The 17277-nt window shown below is 40.8% G+C and overlaps 1 protein-coding gene across 1 annotated transcript; it reads left to right on the top strand.

The window, feature by feature from the left end:
• Nucleotides 1-7085: 7085 nt before the first annotated feature.
• LOC310991020 (leucine-rich repeat-containing protein 43-like) lies at nucleotides 7086-16125 on the top strand (the record flags this gene model as incomplete). Its single annotated transcript, XM_083978588.1, has 12 exons — nucleotides 7086-7172; nucleotides 7271-7483; nucleotides 8186-8296; nucleotides 8482-8621; nucleotides 9783-10021; nucleotides 10107-10261; nucleotides 11194-11359; nucleotides 11874-12013; nucleotides 12100-12192; nucleotides 15207-15410; nucleotides 15529-15631; nucleotides 15935-16125. The coding sequence occupies 12 exons, from the start codon at nucleotides 7086-7088 to the stop codon at nucleotides 16123-16125; spliced, it is 1842 nt and encodes a 613-aa protein (XP_083834714.1).
• Nucleotides 16126-17277: the final 1152 nt, after the last annotated feature.

Consider the following 17277-nt stretch of genomic DNA (forward strand, 5'->3'; position numbering starts at 1 on the left):
GACAAACTTGTATTTGTCCATGTGGCCCTTGAACTTGGGCAGGTCGCAGCCGTCGTGTGGCGCGGTGCCATTGGTCGCATCCTCAATGCTCTGGCTGATGCTCAGCAGCTCGTCCGACACCCCCGGGGCCTCCGTGGACATGGCCTCCGTGAAGCAGAGGAAGGGGCTGAGGGGGCCGCCCGTCACGTTGATGGGGGGGCAGGCTGTGTCGGGAAGCAGCTCGTCTCTATCCTGCACAACACAGTTTACATCAGAGGATGAGACCACATTTATCTACGAAATACTTTACATCGTCTATTTTCATTTGATGTTAACTTCACACTCTAGCTTATTTTCTCATATTTGTAACTTTATAAAATGAATAACGTATTTTCTTATAAAACATTATTATTTGTTTTTGATTAATCCACCTAATATGAAGCGCTACAGCATCACAGGGATGGCGACATAACAGCACAATGACAAAACTTTGTCTAGATACTTCTGTTCAGGGAAACATTTTTTACCCTGTAGTGATGCATTTCATTACCTATGTAGCCTCTCTAGTTGCTGCTTTTAGCCTATTTTGTTAGTGATCTGACCACTTCTAATAGCCTAATGTGGTAGGCAAAAAGCTTCTCCCCCAAAAAACTATGAGCTCCCTTAATATTACTTTTTAAGTAGGCTATAGAAAACGCAGATCACAGGCCTACTGGGGATCTATAGCCTATGACATTTCTGATTGTCCCTAAAAGTAGTCATAATAGAGTTATTCTTTTTTTTTCAATCAATATCAATTAAAAAAGAAAAACTCCATGGTTTACAGACTCAGCAATAACAATACAGAGCTCGCAGCTTCTCGATCCCTATCTGCATGTTTCTATCAGTATGAGCTGTTATTACAGGTTAGAGGAATGCAATGGAGCTTACGAGTTCGTCCAGAGCGGTCCGGATCCTTTTCTGAATGAAATCGATGGTTTCGCTCAGGGGCTCGTTCATGATACTCCTGCAGGTTGCTGGTGCGATGTTCAGGACCAGGAAGACGAGGGCTAGAGCAGTGACATGTGAGAGCGCACATTAAAATATGAACACAAGAACAGAAAGAGAGACGGCCCACAGAAGTTGAAGTCTAAAAATAGACCTGGCGGGACTCTGAGCTTGACTTGAAGATACTTACCGACACGGAAATCCATGATAGCAAGAGGCTTTAGTCAGCAGCAGACTCTGTGATGTGAAACTGTCTGTCATCCATCTTTCAAGGACCACTTTTATTACCATTTTTTTTAGATAAGATCGAACTGTTTTTCCATTATCAACATTGGGTATTTTCTTTTACTCAGTTTTCCCTCTAAACTCCCCCAGTCTTAGATTAAATCTGCCAAACTCAACTTGGGATAAAAACTGCACATCTTTATTTGTAACCTGTTCAATGTTTCTCAGTGTGGTATCTTTTACTGACGAAGTCTCAAACTGTGTTCTTGCAGTGAGGTTTCAGTGAAGCCAGTTCATTGTATCATCAAATATTTTATTAGTTGCAGTTTACATTTAAAACCATGACAAAGTGACCAGTCAGACAGAATGGTGACAAAACATGTGGAGTACATCTTTTTATATAAATAGAATAAATACCAATAAATACCTTAAATAAATACTAATAAATTGATATAAATATAAAATACATATAGAATTCAAAGAATAAGTGTTTTCAGTTACATTCAGGAGGTGGTTTTATTTGTCACACCATCTACCCACAACTTGGTATAGTGGATGATTTGGTAACCAAGCTGTTTCATGCTGTACTTGTCATGAGTTGGTATATTTATGTGGCACGACTGTAAAGCAGCAGCAGGTTGAGAGCTTGCGAGCTGAACAGCGTATTTGAACTGAGTGTGAAACATTGTGATGTTGCTGATGATGTCGTCCTGGTGCCTCTGAGTGGTGATACTCCTGATGATTTTTGGTAGGTGGTTGTCAATGTAATCGTTGATGGCGCAGATAGAGTCCTGGATTTTCTCAGTGCTGTTTCCAACTGGAACAGTTATTCCCTTAGGGGACTCCAGTGTGACCCAGCGACTTTTGCGAAATATGTTTTTGACCTGGACAGGAAGTGAGAGCCATCATGTTAACAATTGAGTCCAGAGACCTCCATCCACAGTGAAGAGGTAGATTGACTTTGTAATCATTTTATGTTATGTCACATCCCATATACAAATGTAACATAGGCAATACACATTGATCCCAAAGCCTGTTATTAAATATATGTCACGAGAAATAGCAGGGTCTAAAAGTCTGAGGCCGCTTGCCCAGAATTAGAAGAGACATGTTTAACTGAGTGAAAATCACAAGAAAGCGTGCCCTTTTCGAATGCAGGTTAGTTCAAGTAATAACTTCCATTTGGCTACTTGTTAAACTAAATGAAAAGTTATCATATGGATATTTTTAAATACATGAACACTAACAAAATGTTCCTACAGGTATTAAACATACATGTTCATATAACCAGAGAATGTATATAAGATAGGTGATAATAATCAAAATAATCCCCTGTTAGGTGACTTCTGGGGCAACATCAAGATATACTGTAAATGTCATATAGTTACATTTCTAATGTTACATACATAATCGGCCTTTGCTACTGTATATGTATCATATAAAATTGTATTTTAATAAAACGGGGTGAGCAGGACTGGGTTTCTCAGTGTCACTGTTACTTAAAGTATGGTATGCAGGGCCGTTGCTAGGAATTCTGGGCCCCCTGAAAGAATACAAAAGTGGGCACCTGACTTTTCCACTTTTTTTCTTAGACTATGTATGTATTATCATTTTTTATTTAGCCTACTTTGTTTTGATACTAATGCAGCATTACTATGAGTATTAGTCAGGGTCTTATGCAGAATAATTCAGTCATACAAAGATTAGACTACTGGGTTTTTTTGTGGGCCCTACTGGGCGCTGGGCCCCTAGAATTATCATCACCTTTCTCCCCTATACAACGGCCCTGATGGTATGTATACTTACATAAAGCTGTTCTGTGTGAATCAGGTTTTGCACATACAATCCGTCCTTCAAGTAGCTCCCAAGCTTTTCCAGGTCAAGTTGTTGGGAGGCCATGGTGGAGATGTGCATTATAACAATGCAGGAAAGCAGGAGCTCTGCAAGAAGTTACATACAAAATATGTGAGCAACAAGAAGCTTCCTCATGTCTCAGAGGAACTACAGTGGCCTCAGAGAGTCAAAACTCAAGGCTGACGGAAAGTAACAGACTTCAGTTAATGTTTACATTTTGTTTGATATATTCCTCAAATCACATTATCAGATGAACTCTAAAGCAATTTTACATCAAGGCTTCAGTCTACTCTCTCTGTGTCTGCAGAAAAGATTAGACCTGATGGATTTGTTAAGATTCATTCCGCTTACCTTTAGTGGAAGACATGGTGTGAGGATTTTTGCTTGTTGTTGAGTTAATGCCCGTTAACCGATGCCAACTGAGCTTATATAGTAAACCGTGGGAGTTTTTTGTTGATTGGTGGCGGTTATGATGACGCCTGTGTGGCAATCATTAAGAAAAATCTAAGTAAGTGTTTGGGTGTTGCATTTGTAGGGCACCGTTCACCACAATGTCGGGTCACAAAGTACCACAGTCATATCTCAGCATCTAAGGCTCTTGGTGTTTGCTGCATGCTTCAACAAAGAAAAAAGTCTGCCACCCTTACTGGTAACCTCTCGTTTACCACAATATTAAAAACAAGCAAACAAACAAACAAACAAAAAACAGAAAGTGTAAGAAATCAGTGGTTTTAGACATGATGGTGGTAGTGGTGTGATGGTTTGGGGCTGCTTTGCTGCTTCAGGACCTGGACGATGTGCAGTAATTGATGGAAGCATGAATCCTGCTCTGACATACAGGATGTCAATGACTTGTTTTTCCATCTGTTCTTGAATTTCTTTAGATCATCATCGCAGCATGGTGTGTTGCTGTTTGAGATCTCTCAGCCTCCTTCACTTTGTTGGACGGGTTCTAGTGAAGTGGTTTCTTGATTCAACAGGTCTTCCAGTGATCAGGCCAGGCAGGGTGTGGAGAGAGAAATTGAGCTCTGCTTTCCAAGAAATTTGGTTTATCATAGTTAGTTCATGATTTAACAAGGGGGACATGTCCCCTCCAATATTGGAGGCAGCAGGCGCATTTGTCCCAACCAAAAATTATACCACGGAGGAGAAAAATATTTGATTTTGAAATCTCCTTTCTTCTATTCTTACTCTTTTAATCAGTGACAGTAAAATTGTACCCCGCCTCTCGCCCGAAGTCAGCTGAGATAGGCTCCAGCTCACCTGTGACCCTAGTGCAGGATATGCGGTATAGAAAATGAATGAATGAATAAGTAAAGACAGTTGAATTAAAATTTATAACAAACTTGATTTTAATATTGTAGGCTACCGCAGTGTAGTTAATTTATGACATATTTCTGTTCAAACCATTTACAGCTCTGTCAGGTTTCCGATATGCCCCCCTAAACTCCTTCCTATGCCCTTGCACAGAAGAATACTCTGGTAGCTAGAATATCCAATTTAATATAGGCATGGCAAGGCAAGGCAAGGCAAGGCAAGGCATCTTTATTTATATAGCACATTTGTATATACAGTATTTAAAACCTTAATGTATGAATTACAAAGATTATGTATGAAAATGGTTTTAAGTAACATTTTCAGGTTGCAAAATTCATCAAAATAAAGTGACTGCAATGTAGTTGTAACACATGCCAGGATGATCTACCTTTTGACCCTTAGAAGCTGCTAGTTGGAATAGAAAAATTAGGGGAGAAAAGCCAGCTCAAAAATCCTTTAGGAAATGCAGGACACAGAAGTATTTTTCAATGTGTCACACATTCAGAAAGACTTCGGTTGAAACGTCTGTGTCCTGCCTATCCTGATGCTGATTAAAACTTTCCTAAAGGATTTTTGAGCATGCCGTGTGTAGCTGTGCACCACCACAAGTTTTGTCTTTTTCGGCGAGAGTGCTTGCTTTTTTCTTTTACTGTTGGAATAGAAAAATACAACTCAAGATTTTGTATCGAATTGGTATCGAAAAAAGTATCGTTCAAGAACCGGTATCAAAGTGAAGGTATCGGTATTGGTGCCGGTACATTTTTGATGGATTGGCTACCCAGCCCTAGGGCCAGGTAGGTTTGGATAGCTTTTTTCCTTTAATAAAGAATAATTTAAAACTGCATGTTATATTCGAAAGACTCACCACCCGCTTTCATCTTGATAACAGTCTCATTCTTTGGATCCTGAATTTTGTAACTAACAGGCCACAGAGAGTGCTGGTTAACAACATTTTTTCCGATCCCATCTACACTTCAACTGGTTCACCACAGGGCTGCGTTCTCTCCCCTCTCCTGTTCATTCTCTACACTGATGAATGCCGATCTACCCACCACAACTGCCATCTTCTTAAGTTTGCCGACGACACAGTCCTCCTGTCCCTTCTGTCTGGCTACTCCCATCACCACAGGTCGTCTTTAAGTGACTTTGTGGATTGGTGTGACAGATCATGTCTGGAGCTTAATGTGACCAAAACCCAAGAGATGGTAGTGACCTTCTCCAAAAGACAGAGGGAGCTGGCTGAGACCGAAGTCTCCACCATTCACGGCGAACCAGTGGAAGTAGTGGAGAGGTACAAGTACCTGGGTACAGTATTTGACCACCAGTTGAAGTTTGACCACAACACAGATGAGATTATTAAAAAATGCCAGCAACGTACCTCCTGAGGAAGCTGAACTCCTTCAGTGTGAGCAAAAACATCCTCACCTTCTCCTTCTTCACATGCTGGCTCCATTCCATCTCACTCCAAAATAGGAACCGGCTGTCTGGTGTTGTTAAGCTCTGCTCCAGAATCATTGGTCTTCCTCTAAGACCTCTCTCCACCCTATGTGAGCAACAGACCTTGAGGAAAGCCAGCAGGATCCTTCAGGACCCATCTCACCGCCTCTTCTCCACATTTGAGTGGCTCCCCTCTGGGCGTCGTCTCCGATGCCCGGGCTGCAGGACTCAGAGAAGGAGGGCAACCTTTGTGCCCAGAGCTGTCCTCCTGCTCAACTCGCATCGCTGGCCCAAGAACTGTGTGGAGCCCCACCCAATCCCAGCCCCACCCAATGCCCCCAGCCCATCCCCATCCAGTCACTTCAACCTAGCCCCACCCAACCACCCATCACCCTCCACCCACCACTCACCTTCTAAGTATGAACTGTGTGGAGGGTTGGACTGGACTTGATTGGCCTGAAGGACATGAATGCACTGCACTTTAAATATGCATTATTTATTTATTTATCTCATACTTGTGTGTGTGTGGACGTGTGAGTGTGTGTGTGTGTGTGTGTGTGTGTGTGTGTGTGTGTGTGTGTGTGTGTGTGTGTGTGTGTGTGTGTGTGTGTGTGTGTGTGTGTGGACGTGTGAGTGTTTGCTGTTTATTGTGATCTTACTTGAACTGCTCAGCGTGCCTTTTTATTTTTTATTTATTTTTTTAAAATATTTTTTGGCTTTTTGCCTTTATTACAGCACAGAGTGAGATAGACAGGAAAGGGGGAGGCAGAGAGAGGGGGAATGACATGCAGGAAAGGTCTGCCCGACGCAGGATTCGAACCGGGGACGCCTGCGTTGAGGACTGTAGCCTCCACATGGGGCGGCCGCTTTAACCACTGCGCCACGCACTGCCCCCTCAGCGTGCCTTTTAATTGCCCCTTGGGGATGAATAAAGTTTAAAAAAATAAAAATAAAAATAAAATAAATATTTACTGGTTGTCTTTGTTTTAAATTGTTTTATGACAGTGTGATAAATATGCACCCAGACTGACTGTATCTACATGTATAGGCCATGGATGTATTATAGGCCTATCCACTCATGCTGGATGCATTGCTCCTGGAGCGAGCTCCAACTGTTGCCAGGCAACCAACGACCATTTGTAAACATACACTGGTGGCCCTTCAGGCAAACTGAGCACACACATAGCCTACACTACACTACAATACACTACTACACTACATTACACTACACGACGTATACTGAAGCTTCTGTGTTCCTCAACCTTTGTATCGAATGTGACGCAGGCATGAGCTCACACACTCTCTCTGCTGTGTTAGAGAAGCAGATTCGACTCCTGTGTCTGACTGACTTTCCTTGTGGACATGGCAGCTGGGTGAGTTTCTCTTTGTATTTTAAAGATCACTTCAGTGTGCAGATTAGTTTACTTCCTATGAGATACCGTATCAGTAAACTCAGTGCTTGTGTTGCCAGAGAAAGACCAAAGAGGGGACGGATGCAGCAGAGACGGAGGAGACAGACGGCCTTGTGGACCTGCTCCGCTGCTCTCACTCACCATGGTGGCGTGATGTATCCTGGAGCCCCCAAGCTTCAGCCCTGAGAGAGCTGGCTGTGCTTTCACCTGAAGGCCTGCAGACTGGCTTCATTTACCGTCACTTCACCACACTACACATTGTGGACAAGGGTGTAAGTGTGTTGATTTTCCGTAATAGATCCAAATACTTGTTCTGTAAATTAACAAATGATTCAATCCTGACCCATTCTCAGCTGACAAGGCCCCGAGACTTTCCACAGGATTCAGAGGTTTGGTGAAACATACACAATAACTGTTTATCCAGAGATATTTTTTAAATTTCAGTGAATAAAATTATTTTCGACTTTTGATTTTACTACAGTCTCAAAATGTCACTCACAGCAAGCTGGAGTTTGCTCAGAGAAGAATGTTCATTACCACTTTACAATAAGGCCTCATAACTCTCATAAAGGAGGGTGGTCTTATTTATGACTGATTAGCCTAAAGGAGCCTTTAAGTAAGCCATTAATGGGTGATTGGTTTTACACTTTACAAAAAGACACCTTTTCACCACATATATAAATGACATTCGTAATCTTAATAAGTAATAAGGATTTAATTTGACCTTGCCAAATAGTGAGCACCCACTAGTGTTACAACTTGTCTTAAGTTTTAACAACTGATCTAATAAGGTAATTATAGACCATTTCTAAATCCTTCATAAGGTTGTCTTATTGTAAAGTGGTACTTGGGTTGAACAAAAATGTACATTTCTACTGACAACTTGATCTTATTCAAAACACCAAGAACAAAGACGGTTGATGTTTTAGTATTTAAGAAGTGTGAAGATGATGTTTTGTCTGCATCGCATGCAGGTGTCAGTGATTGATGATGGCCTGTTAAAGTTCTCCAGGCTGGAGGAACTGGTACTGAGCGCCAATAAACTCTCAGAAATCCCTGCAGAAAACCTTCCCAGTACGTTGAAGGTGAGTCACAGTCCTGTACCAGTGTGAGGAAAAAGTTTATCAGATTAAATTAAATTGTACCGGTTTCTGCTGAACTGTGATAAACAACTGAATCATAAAGAAATAACTATGGTATGTCCAGGTGGGGAAAAGAAGTCATGTGGGTGACGTAATGATGATGATAAACTTTTTTTTTTTCCTTTAAGATTTTGGAGCTGCGTGCCAACTGGTTGTCTGATATCAACAGTCTCACCAACTCCCCGCCTCCTCACCTGCAGTACCTCAGCCTCAGTTCAAACCGCCTTGGTCGCCATGAGGACATCTCTAATCTCACCGGAAGACACTGGTTAGAATTCACACACACACACACACACACACAGGAAGTCAGCTGATCTGAAGATAAACCAGGTCAAACCAGAAGTCGAGCAGAATTGTCAAGATTTTATTGTTTACGAGAACAATTCAATCATACGGTCGGCCTGCGTCAGAATTTCATATCAAAGTTGCGAGGGTTAGGGTTACAGTCATACACACTGAGACATACACACTGTAGCTATATTATTATCAGTTATTTCAACCAAGGACTGTAGGTTTCCCCGCTGCCTTTAAAGTGAGTTAATTCAATTTAGGCGACACAGACTAGCATTGTTTGTGTGTCGTATAAATTAACCAAGAGTTTGTTAATTGAGTTTGATTGAGTTAGTGTAATAAAATCAAGGTCATAAACTGAGCTTCTTGTTTCTTTTACTTTGATTCAGACATCTTTGTATTCTTCCTTTCATGTTTCCTCAACATTCAGAGTGTGGTGAGCTGCAGCACTTATGGGGACAGAATTCACAATGTTTTCATTGTTATGGACAGAAACAACACTGAATAAATTTAACACAAGTTTCGATGAATCAGTGGGTTTCTGGGGAATTCAGAAATTCTCAAGAAATTCTCTCATGCACTGCTTGAGAAAAGTCTCAAGCAGTGCATGCTGGGAGGTCTATTAACATGTTAGTTTAGCTTCTTTTTACACTTCATTAATAGGTTGAGTGAACTAAAAGGTCATTAATTGAACTCATAATTTATTACTCTTACTTAGCACTACAATAAAATGTCCCAACTCAAATTGAACAAACCTAAATATTCACATAGACTTAACAAGAAAAAATCGGTTAATTCTGCTAATCCTTCTATGATGTTTTACATTGGGTCAAAAAGGCCTTTTTTTTTATTTTAGTGTGGATATAATCATTTGTGTTTCCTCATGAATTTCAAAAAGGGAAATACTTTGAAACCCAATAAAATCAGCTGACTGCTATCTAATCGGTAAGCCAAAGGGAACATTAATTTCTTACGCTTCCTCCTCATCAGTTTAATAGAACTGCAGAAAGTGAAAATTATTTCCAAAGCACTTTAAAGAGCCTGAGCCCAACAAGAAATGTTATGTTTGCCTAAAAGCCCCTACAGGGGGTAAACAGTCATGCTGCCTTGTAAACACCATGTCTGTCCCTGCGCTCAGGCCACGGCTGGTCTGCTTGGACCTCAGTGACTGTGAGTTTGAGGAGCAGCCGGCCCTACTGAGCGCCTTGACCACACTCCCCTGCCTCAGGACGCTGGTTCTGCAGGGAAACCCCTTCACCCTGGCGCCCTCCTACCCAGGCTTCACGGTGGACAGCCTCCCACAGCTCTCGTTCCTGGACAACTCATGGATCTCCCCTGAGGAAAGACATCATTTTAGGGGCTTGGCCAAGATGAGCGGTGAGCCTGTGGCCTGTGGGCTACTGTGTCTTTTTCATTTCCCAAGTAAACAGATAAGAGTACGGGGGCTTTTTCTTCTGTACAGATCTGATGGTGGATCATGCATCAGCCACGGTGAGCGTGGGCAGAGTGAGTGGAATCCCAGACCCACTGATGAGCGTGGATGAAAATGCTCCCGACTTCCCTGTTGTCTCCTTCAGCTATTTCATCACATACGAGTTCTTCAGTCCTGAATACCTGGTGATGTTTCCTTCAAACACTATTCAGTTTCTTTATAAGATAAACACTGCCTTGTTAAAAAAAAAAAAAAAAAAAAGTTCATGTTAATGTTAGAAGAGACAATACTTCCACTTCAGGAGTCACTCATTGCTCAAATAGGCCAACCTCTTCGTACAGGCTGCAAAGAGCAAAAGAAAAATGCATTAGGAATTTCAGCTAGGGTAAGGGTTTGGGTTAGGTTTCAATAGTCTGAGAAAGAAAAAAAAGGCATCTATCTTCCAAAGCTTCAGCCCTTGTAGTATAAATTTTAATACAGCAGTAATTTGAGTGCATACAGAAGCAAAGGGGTGCATTAACCAAAACCCCCTTACTCATACTGCTAAAGCATTAGCTTTATCTTGACAAATCACAATTAAAACAACTAACTCTGTTTATTTAAGTTCTGACTTTGTCTGCATGTAAAGAGACAATTATCACAGACACTATAATACATGGGGGAAAATATCTACCAGGGAAACTAGAAGATGATAGAAAAACAAACTAATCAATAGCTAAGCTTTGATGTATCTTGTGTGGAAGTTCATATTGATTGATTTTGGCAGCCATTTTTTGGTAGTTTGGATTAGATAGATACAGTACATTTACCCAAGTTCACCCAGAGCACCATTCAAATTAAACAAAACACAATCATTCCTTTTGCAAGATTAGTCTTAAGTCAATGTTAAACACTGTCAATGTGAAAAATGAAGGGTTTCTATTTGGAATAAACATGTTCAGAGATAAGCTGCCAAAAAAAAAGAACTAATGAAGTACATCTGCACAGTATTAAACATGCTTCCTGCATTATTTTTACTCACTACTCACTGAAAATATTTTTTCACTGAAAATATTTTTTCAGTGAGTGCTTTTTAGTTCTATTTCTATTTTATTGTTTCTCTCAACCTTTTTGACAGAAAGTGGACAGTGGGGGTAAATGTGAAACAGCACATGTGATGGACGACACCTCCAGCGATGCCAAGAATTGTGAAAGAGAAACATCCAAAGCAGACGGCGGAGTCTCGATTGTGAACACTGAGGAAACCTGCCACGCCGATGCTGCAGCGGCTGCGGCTGCTCACGGTAACAGTCCTCTGATTTGACCCACAGATCAGCGGATTCCTGTCAAACAAATTGCCAGTGCTGATAGAGCAGAGGCAGTTTTATCTACAGATAGAGATAAAACACAAGTCACGCAACATGTGAACATGCTGTTCAGTGTAGTGAGTTTGGAAATAATGTCAGTGTGATGTTTGGGTGAATTTAACATAGCAATTTACCCCTAACATGCAAATGAACTTTTTCTTATCAGTTTCGGCAGAATTTACACATCTGCCGTCAGAGAAATGTACAGTCAGCAGGGGGAGAATCATACACACTGGCTGGAAACTGGATGACTAGACTGATCATTAATCAAGCTTTATCATGTGTCAACAATTTCCTTAACGTAGTACTCAATCTGTGGTTTGTTTGTATATTCTTTGATCCATGTCACTCTGACTTGACAATTATTTGTGTTGTGTGTGTTAATTCTGTTTCTGTACATAGTTGTGTGCAAAACTGTGGCGCAAATCTTTTATGATTTCCTTTTCTACAGTATCAAGACACAGCACATCAAAGCTGGCTTGGTCCGGTTGCATGGACTTCAGTGACACACAAATGTATTTTATTAATGATCTCGGTGGCTTAAAGAAATTCTTCAATCAAGGACTTTATGTTAGCATTGAGGAGGAAAAGGTATAAATAAATAAGCTTTGTGGGGTGAAACGTTCATGTGCAAAATGTGTCAAATGTGACTCATACTCTGCTGTTTGGTATTTGAGGTTCTTTCGTGGCCTGCAGCCTCTGAGGATCCAGTCCCAGCAGCCAAACCCAGTCAGACTGGTAAAGAGAAGAAAGGTGGGAAAGGGAAAGAGGTGAGCTGAGCATTTTGTACCTACTGAGTCACGAACAAGTAGTCCAAAATAAATTAAAGTCACACAACACAATTAAGCGGTCACAGGCCATTTTGTGGCTCCAAGCGACTCGTTAAACCACCTCATTTGGGTATTTTACATTGTTACATTAGTTTAACATGTTGTCAGCTCCTTAAAAATGTGGTCAATAAGATGCAGTAGGGTCACAGTAATTATTGTCCAGACAGACCTTATTTCTAAAGTGTTATTTTAGGGAAGGTAGAGACATGCACATCCATGTTACCAGGTGCTTAGTCCAAAAGACGTGATGAAAAGAAGAGAAAAAGACTCGCAACACTGTAACTGCTCCCAATAAAAATATGACTTTATTCTATCATAATATAAAGTGGACGACGTTTCGAGCCTGGCTCTTCATCAGGTCACTGGTGTTGAGACATCTGAGCTGGTCACATTTATAAAATTAGCGGGGAACACCTATGGGTGTGGTCAGCACCTCAATAATCAATCAATTCATAAAACAACTAATATATCACAAAAATATTAACTATGGGGGTTGAACCCACATACAAGTCCTATGACAGCCTTAATGGTCCTGAAAAAAAGCAAAACAAAATAACAATCATAGACAACAATAACTCCTTGAGAGGAAGATGTCGGTTTGATGAAGGTTTTGAGTGGAATAACACCTATAGTGTTTTTCAACCTTGGGGTCGGGACCCCATGTGGGGTCGCCTGGAGTTCAAATGGGGTCGCCTGAAATGTCTAGTATTTGATTTAAAAAAAATTACTGATAAATAATATTTTTTTAACTATTTATTATTCTTTTTAAAATTCTGATTAAAAAACACCACAAATAATCTTAAACAACTGTATTCTATACTTTCACTTTCTCAAATGTAAATCGAGTTCAAATAAAATGCAGCAGCTGCTGGCTAACTGGTAACGTTAGCCACCGGTGTAGGCACCAAATGTGGGGGCTCCGGGCTGCCAAAACAGTTTTGACTAAATCTGATGTTTGTTAAGTCTATAAAACGAATTACCGAACAAACACCACCACCTCTGTGTGCACGGCTCTGCAACTAGTCATGGCTATCGTAGCCGTTAGCAGCAAACCAACATCAGGACGTCAGCTGTTAAAACCCTCCCGTAGTCGGACACAACATGAAACTACTCCAGTTAGCTCAGTCATGTTGTAACAAAGATATACTTATTGAGTTATTTAAGACACTGTTAACGGCTAACGGTTAGCCCAGCTAACGTTAATCTAAAATGTAATGAATGGAGTGTCATGGCGACACCCAGCGTCGTTCTCCGGAAAGTGGTGGATAGATCCATGCGTTTTTATGCAAATGAGAATGACTGATGCATCCTGGGTAATTTAGGGGCAGCACCCGGCATTTTTACATTGCACTCAGTGGCTTTTTGTGTTTTGATGGAGCGTAGACTAACTAGGGCGCATGACGTCTGTCCGACTACCCATTTCTCCGACCATACATTTCTTTATTTTTGCGTCCATTAGTCCGACCTCCCACTTCTCCGACTTAAGTAGCCCTAACCCTTAACCTTACCCTAAACCTAACCTTAACACTGTAGAATGGGTAGTCGGAGAAATGAGCCGTCGGACTTTTGGGCAGTCGGACTGACGTATGCTCCCCGACTAACTAACAATCAATTTGAATGTTTTATTTTTTGTTTCTTTTGTAGCACTATGTCTCATAATTATTTTGACACCCTCTTTGAAACCGACCGTTCACGCTATCTTGAAAAATTACAATTAACCTAATTAAACTACCGGTATGCTCATTTAGCCTCCCACAATGATAGTGACTCCACACAGTGGCCAGAAATTTCTTACCCAGACATCTACACGTATTTGGTCGAATCACCGGGTAGGTTTTGGCTAAATGTTGTCTGTAAATAGCCTGTTAATAGCCGGGCGCATGACGTCTGTCTGACTACCCATTTCTCCGACCATACATTTCTTTATTTTTGCGTCCATTAGTCCAACCTCCCACTTCTCCGACTTAAGAAGCCCTAACCCTTGACCTTACCCTAAACCTAACAGCCTTAACAGTTGGGTAGTCGGAGAAATGAGCCGTCGGACCTTTGGGCAGTCGGACTGACGTATGCTCCCCTTAATGGCCAACTTTTTGTTAGTTAGTTTGTCAAGCCAGTTAGGCTGAACTTTTCAATGGAGGGATGCCGGGCGCTGCCCCTAAATTACCCAGGATGCATCAGTCATTCTCATTTGCATAAAGAAGCCGCTCTGGTCTATGACGTTCGGAAACTTGTGGATAGGTTCTTTCACTTTTTTTGTATACCTTTTCTGTAAATATTTTTTCTTTATTTTCTTTACATGTAGGACTTTTCTACATCGTCTGGAATATTGTTTACTCTTTTGCATATCTACTATTTTTTCTACATATTTTTCTATTTTCACTTTGAATTTCTCCTCACCTGAGATAAAGTGAAACTATTTGATAACAGAGAGACTCTCTGACGAATTACATCTTCCTCTCAAGGAGTTATTGCTGTCTATGATTGTTATTTTGTTGTTTTTTTCAGGACCGTTAAGGCTGTCATACGACTTGTATGTCGGTTCAAACCCCATGGTTAATATTGTTGTGATATATTGGTTGTTTTATGAATTGATTGATTATTGAGGTGCTGACCACACCCATGGGTGTTCCCCACTAATTTTATAAATGTGACCAGCTCAGATGTCTCAACACCAGTGACCTGATGAAGAGCCAGGCTTGAAACGTTGTCCGCTTTATATTATGATAGAATAAAGTCATATTTTTATTGGGAGCAGTTACAGTGTTGAAGTGTTATTTACCCATGGTAGAAGTTTTTTTACATTTGACTATCACCGTCACCTTGTGTTACGCAGCTGAAGACTGTTATAAACTGATCTGGTTTGAATCCACCAGAACTCATCACATCAGCCCAGAGTAAAGTCAGTTTTAGGAGATATAATTTTCTAAACATTGATTTCTTTGGTATTTCGTTAGTCGCCAATCAAATCTGGTTCGACCAAAGACAAGTCTAAAGACAAAAAGAGGAAATCTGTCCCAGAACTGGTCCAGCAGGCCCCCATCAGAAGAAGCCTGGGCTCTGTCCACATCTCCCTGCACAGCCTGGTTAAAGGAGGTCATAAGGTCAACGTCCTCTGTGACCTTGGGTCTGAAGTGGAAGCTCCGCTTACACATGAAAAGGCAAGTCCAGGACGTACACAGCCAGGATACTGAGTAATGATGTCTAAGAGACAGATGCTACAGGCAGAGAAACTGTCAAACTGATGATAATTTCCTGTGGGTTTTCACTAATGCGTAGGACGTGGGAAAGAATATCAAAGAGGACAAGAAGACAGAGGAGAAGGACTCAAAGCAAAGAGGAGGCAGTGGTACAAAGCAGAAAAACACACCATCTTCAAAGGGTGAATGAGATAAGATCATCAGGCTCAGATTGTGAGAGATTTGTTTTAAAATGGTGACTGCATGATGAAATATCCAAAAATATGTTTGATAAAAGCACCACACCTCACTGCTTTGGAAGTCAGAGCGGCTGTGGACAAACTTATTTAGCACATGTGGTTCATGTCCAGTAGCAGTGTTAAAGTGTTAAACCAAAGAGTGGGCCACGCCTTGACATTTAATCTGCGTTTTCATCCATCAGTCAGTAAAATCCTCTTTTCAGTGTGCCAGACCTCATGAATCCTGCCCGATGTTGTGCCCTGCAGGCAAAGCGAAGGGAAAGAAGGAGCGTGAGGTGGACGTGAACACGCACGACTCTCCATCCACCCAACCGGGACCAGTGACTGTGGAGGTGAGTGTGGAGCTGGAGAAGTGGCAGTCGGCATCTGAAGCTCACCCTCTCCTGCTACCGCACCGCACCGCACCTCCTGAAGCACTGGAGCCTGTTTTGGTTTAATCTACCGGAAAGAAAACAAAATAATTCCCCTCTTGATTACTGCTGACTGTGAACTTACTGTACAGGGTTCAACTGCTTCTCAAATTCATCAAAATTTAATGTGGGTTGCAGAATAATTGCATAATTTTGTAGCCAAATTATGTGCTTCTAAATGCACCAGAAATAATACATTTCCATGCTTTAGGCTACTAAAGCACTGTAGTGAAACCAAATAAATATGTTCAGACCAAACCCTACTGATAAGAGTAGTCATACTAGTAGTTTGTTTTTCACTTTTATGTGATGTAAATTCAAACAAACCAAGAAGCATTCATTCAAACAACTTCTAAGTTCAGATAAACATGCTACAAGTATGTTACTTGTTGGCACACAGAGATTAATGTTTTCTACATGACACAGAAAGAGTTGAGCAAATTATGAGAGGCATATAAATATGTAATAAACGTTTATGACACATTAGATCTAATAGAAAGCTGCTAAAAGGATATTACAAGTGTTTCACCATGTTACTTGTTATTCATTATCTACTTACACAGCAGCCTCCCCTGATGGGTGCCCACAGAAGGAGTGATAAATAATCAATAGTTCATAAATGCATTGATTAAGATCTATTTGTTTTATCATAGACTATTAAATGTTGATGTTCTATAAATGACAGGAGGAATTTGAAACGTGTTACTTTGATAAATCCTGTCAAATTCTACTTGACAAAGGGATTCACATTTGCACACACATGATGCATTACTTACAGTGTTTAAAAACATCATGTTTTATTTAAACTGTATGCTGCGAACAAGACACAGTTCTCATTTATAGTTTTTATTTATTGTGAATTAATGTGATTGTTGTTGGATTACCGAATAGGCAAAGAGAGTAAAAGGCCTGAAACAGACACCCAAACCCCAGAGGCCTTATGTTCACTATACGTCACTTAGGTTGTATAGTAATTTAACTAAATACAAAGTTATTTAGAAATTTGTAATGCTCAGTTGTATCACCTGAAGTGAAGGTGGGTTGTGTTACCACCTCATCTTACATGGTGTATCTTTATGATAACTTTGTGTTAATTATCATAAACCTATTTATCGTCTCCAAAGCTCCAGGACTTTGTGTAACATATTATCCAGATGCCTTATGTAGTGTACTGGGATC

Source organism: Trachurus trachurus (assembly GCF_905171665.1).
Source record: "Trachurus trachurus genome assembly, chromosome: 9".
Taxonomy (NCBI): domain Eukaryota; kingdom Metazoa; phylum Chordata; class Actinopteri; order Carangiformes; family Carangidae; genus Trachurus; species Trachurus trachurus.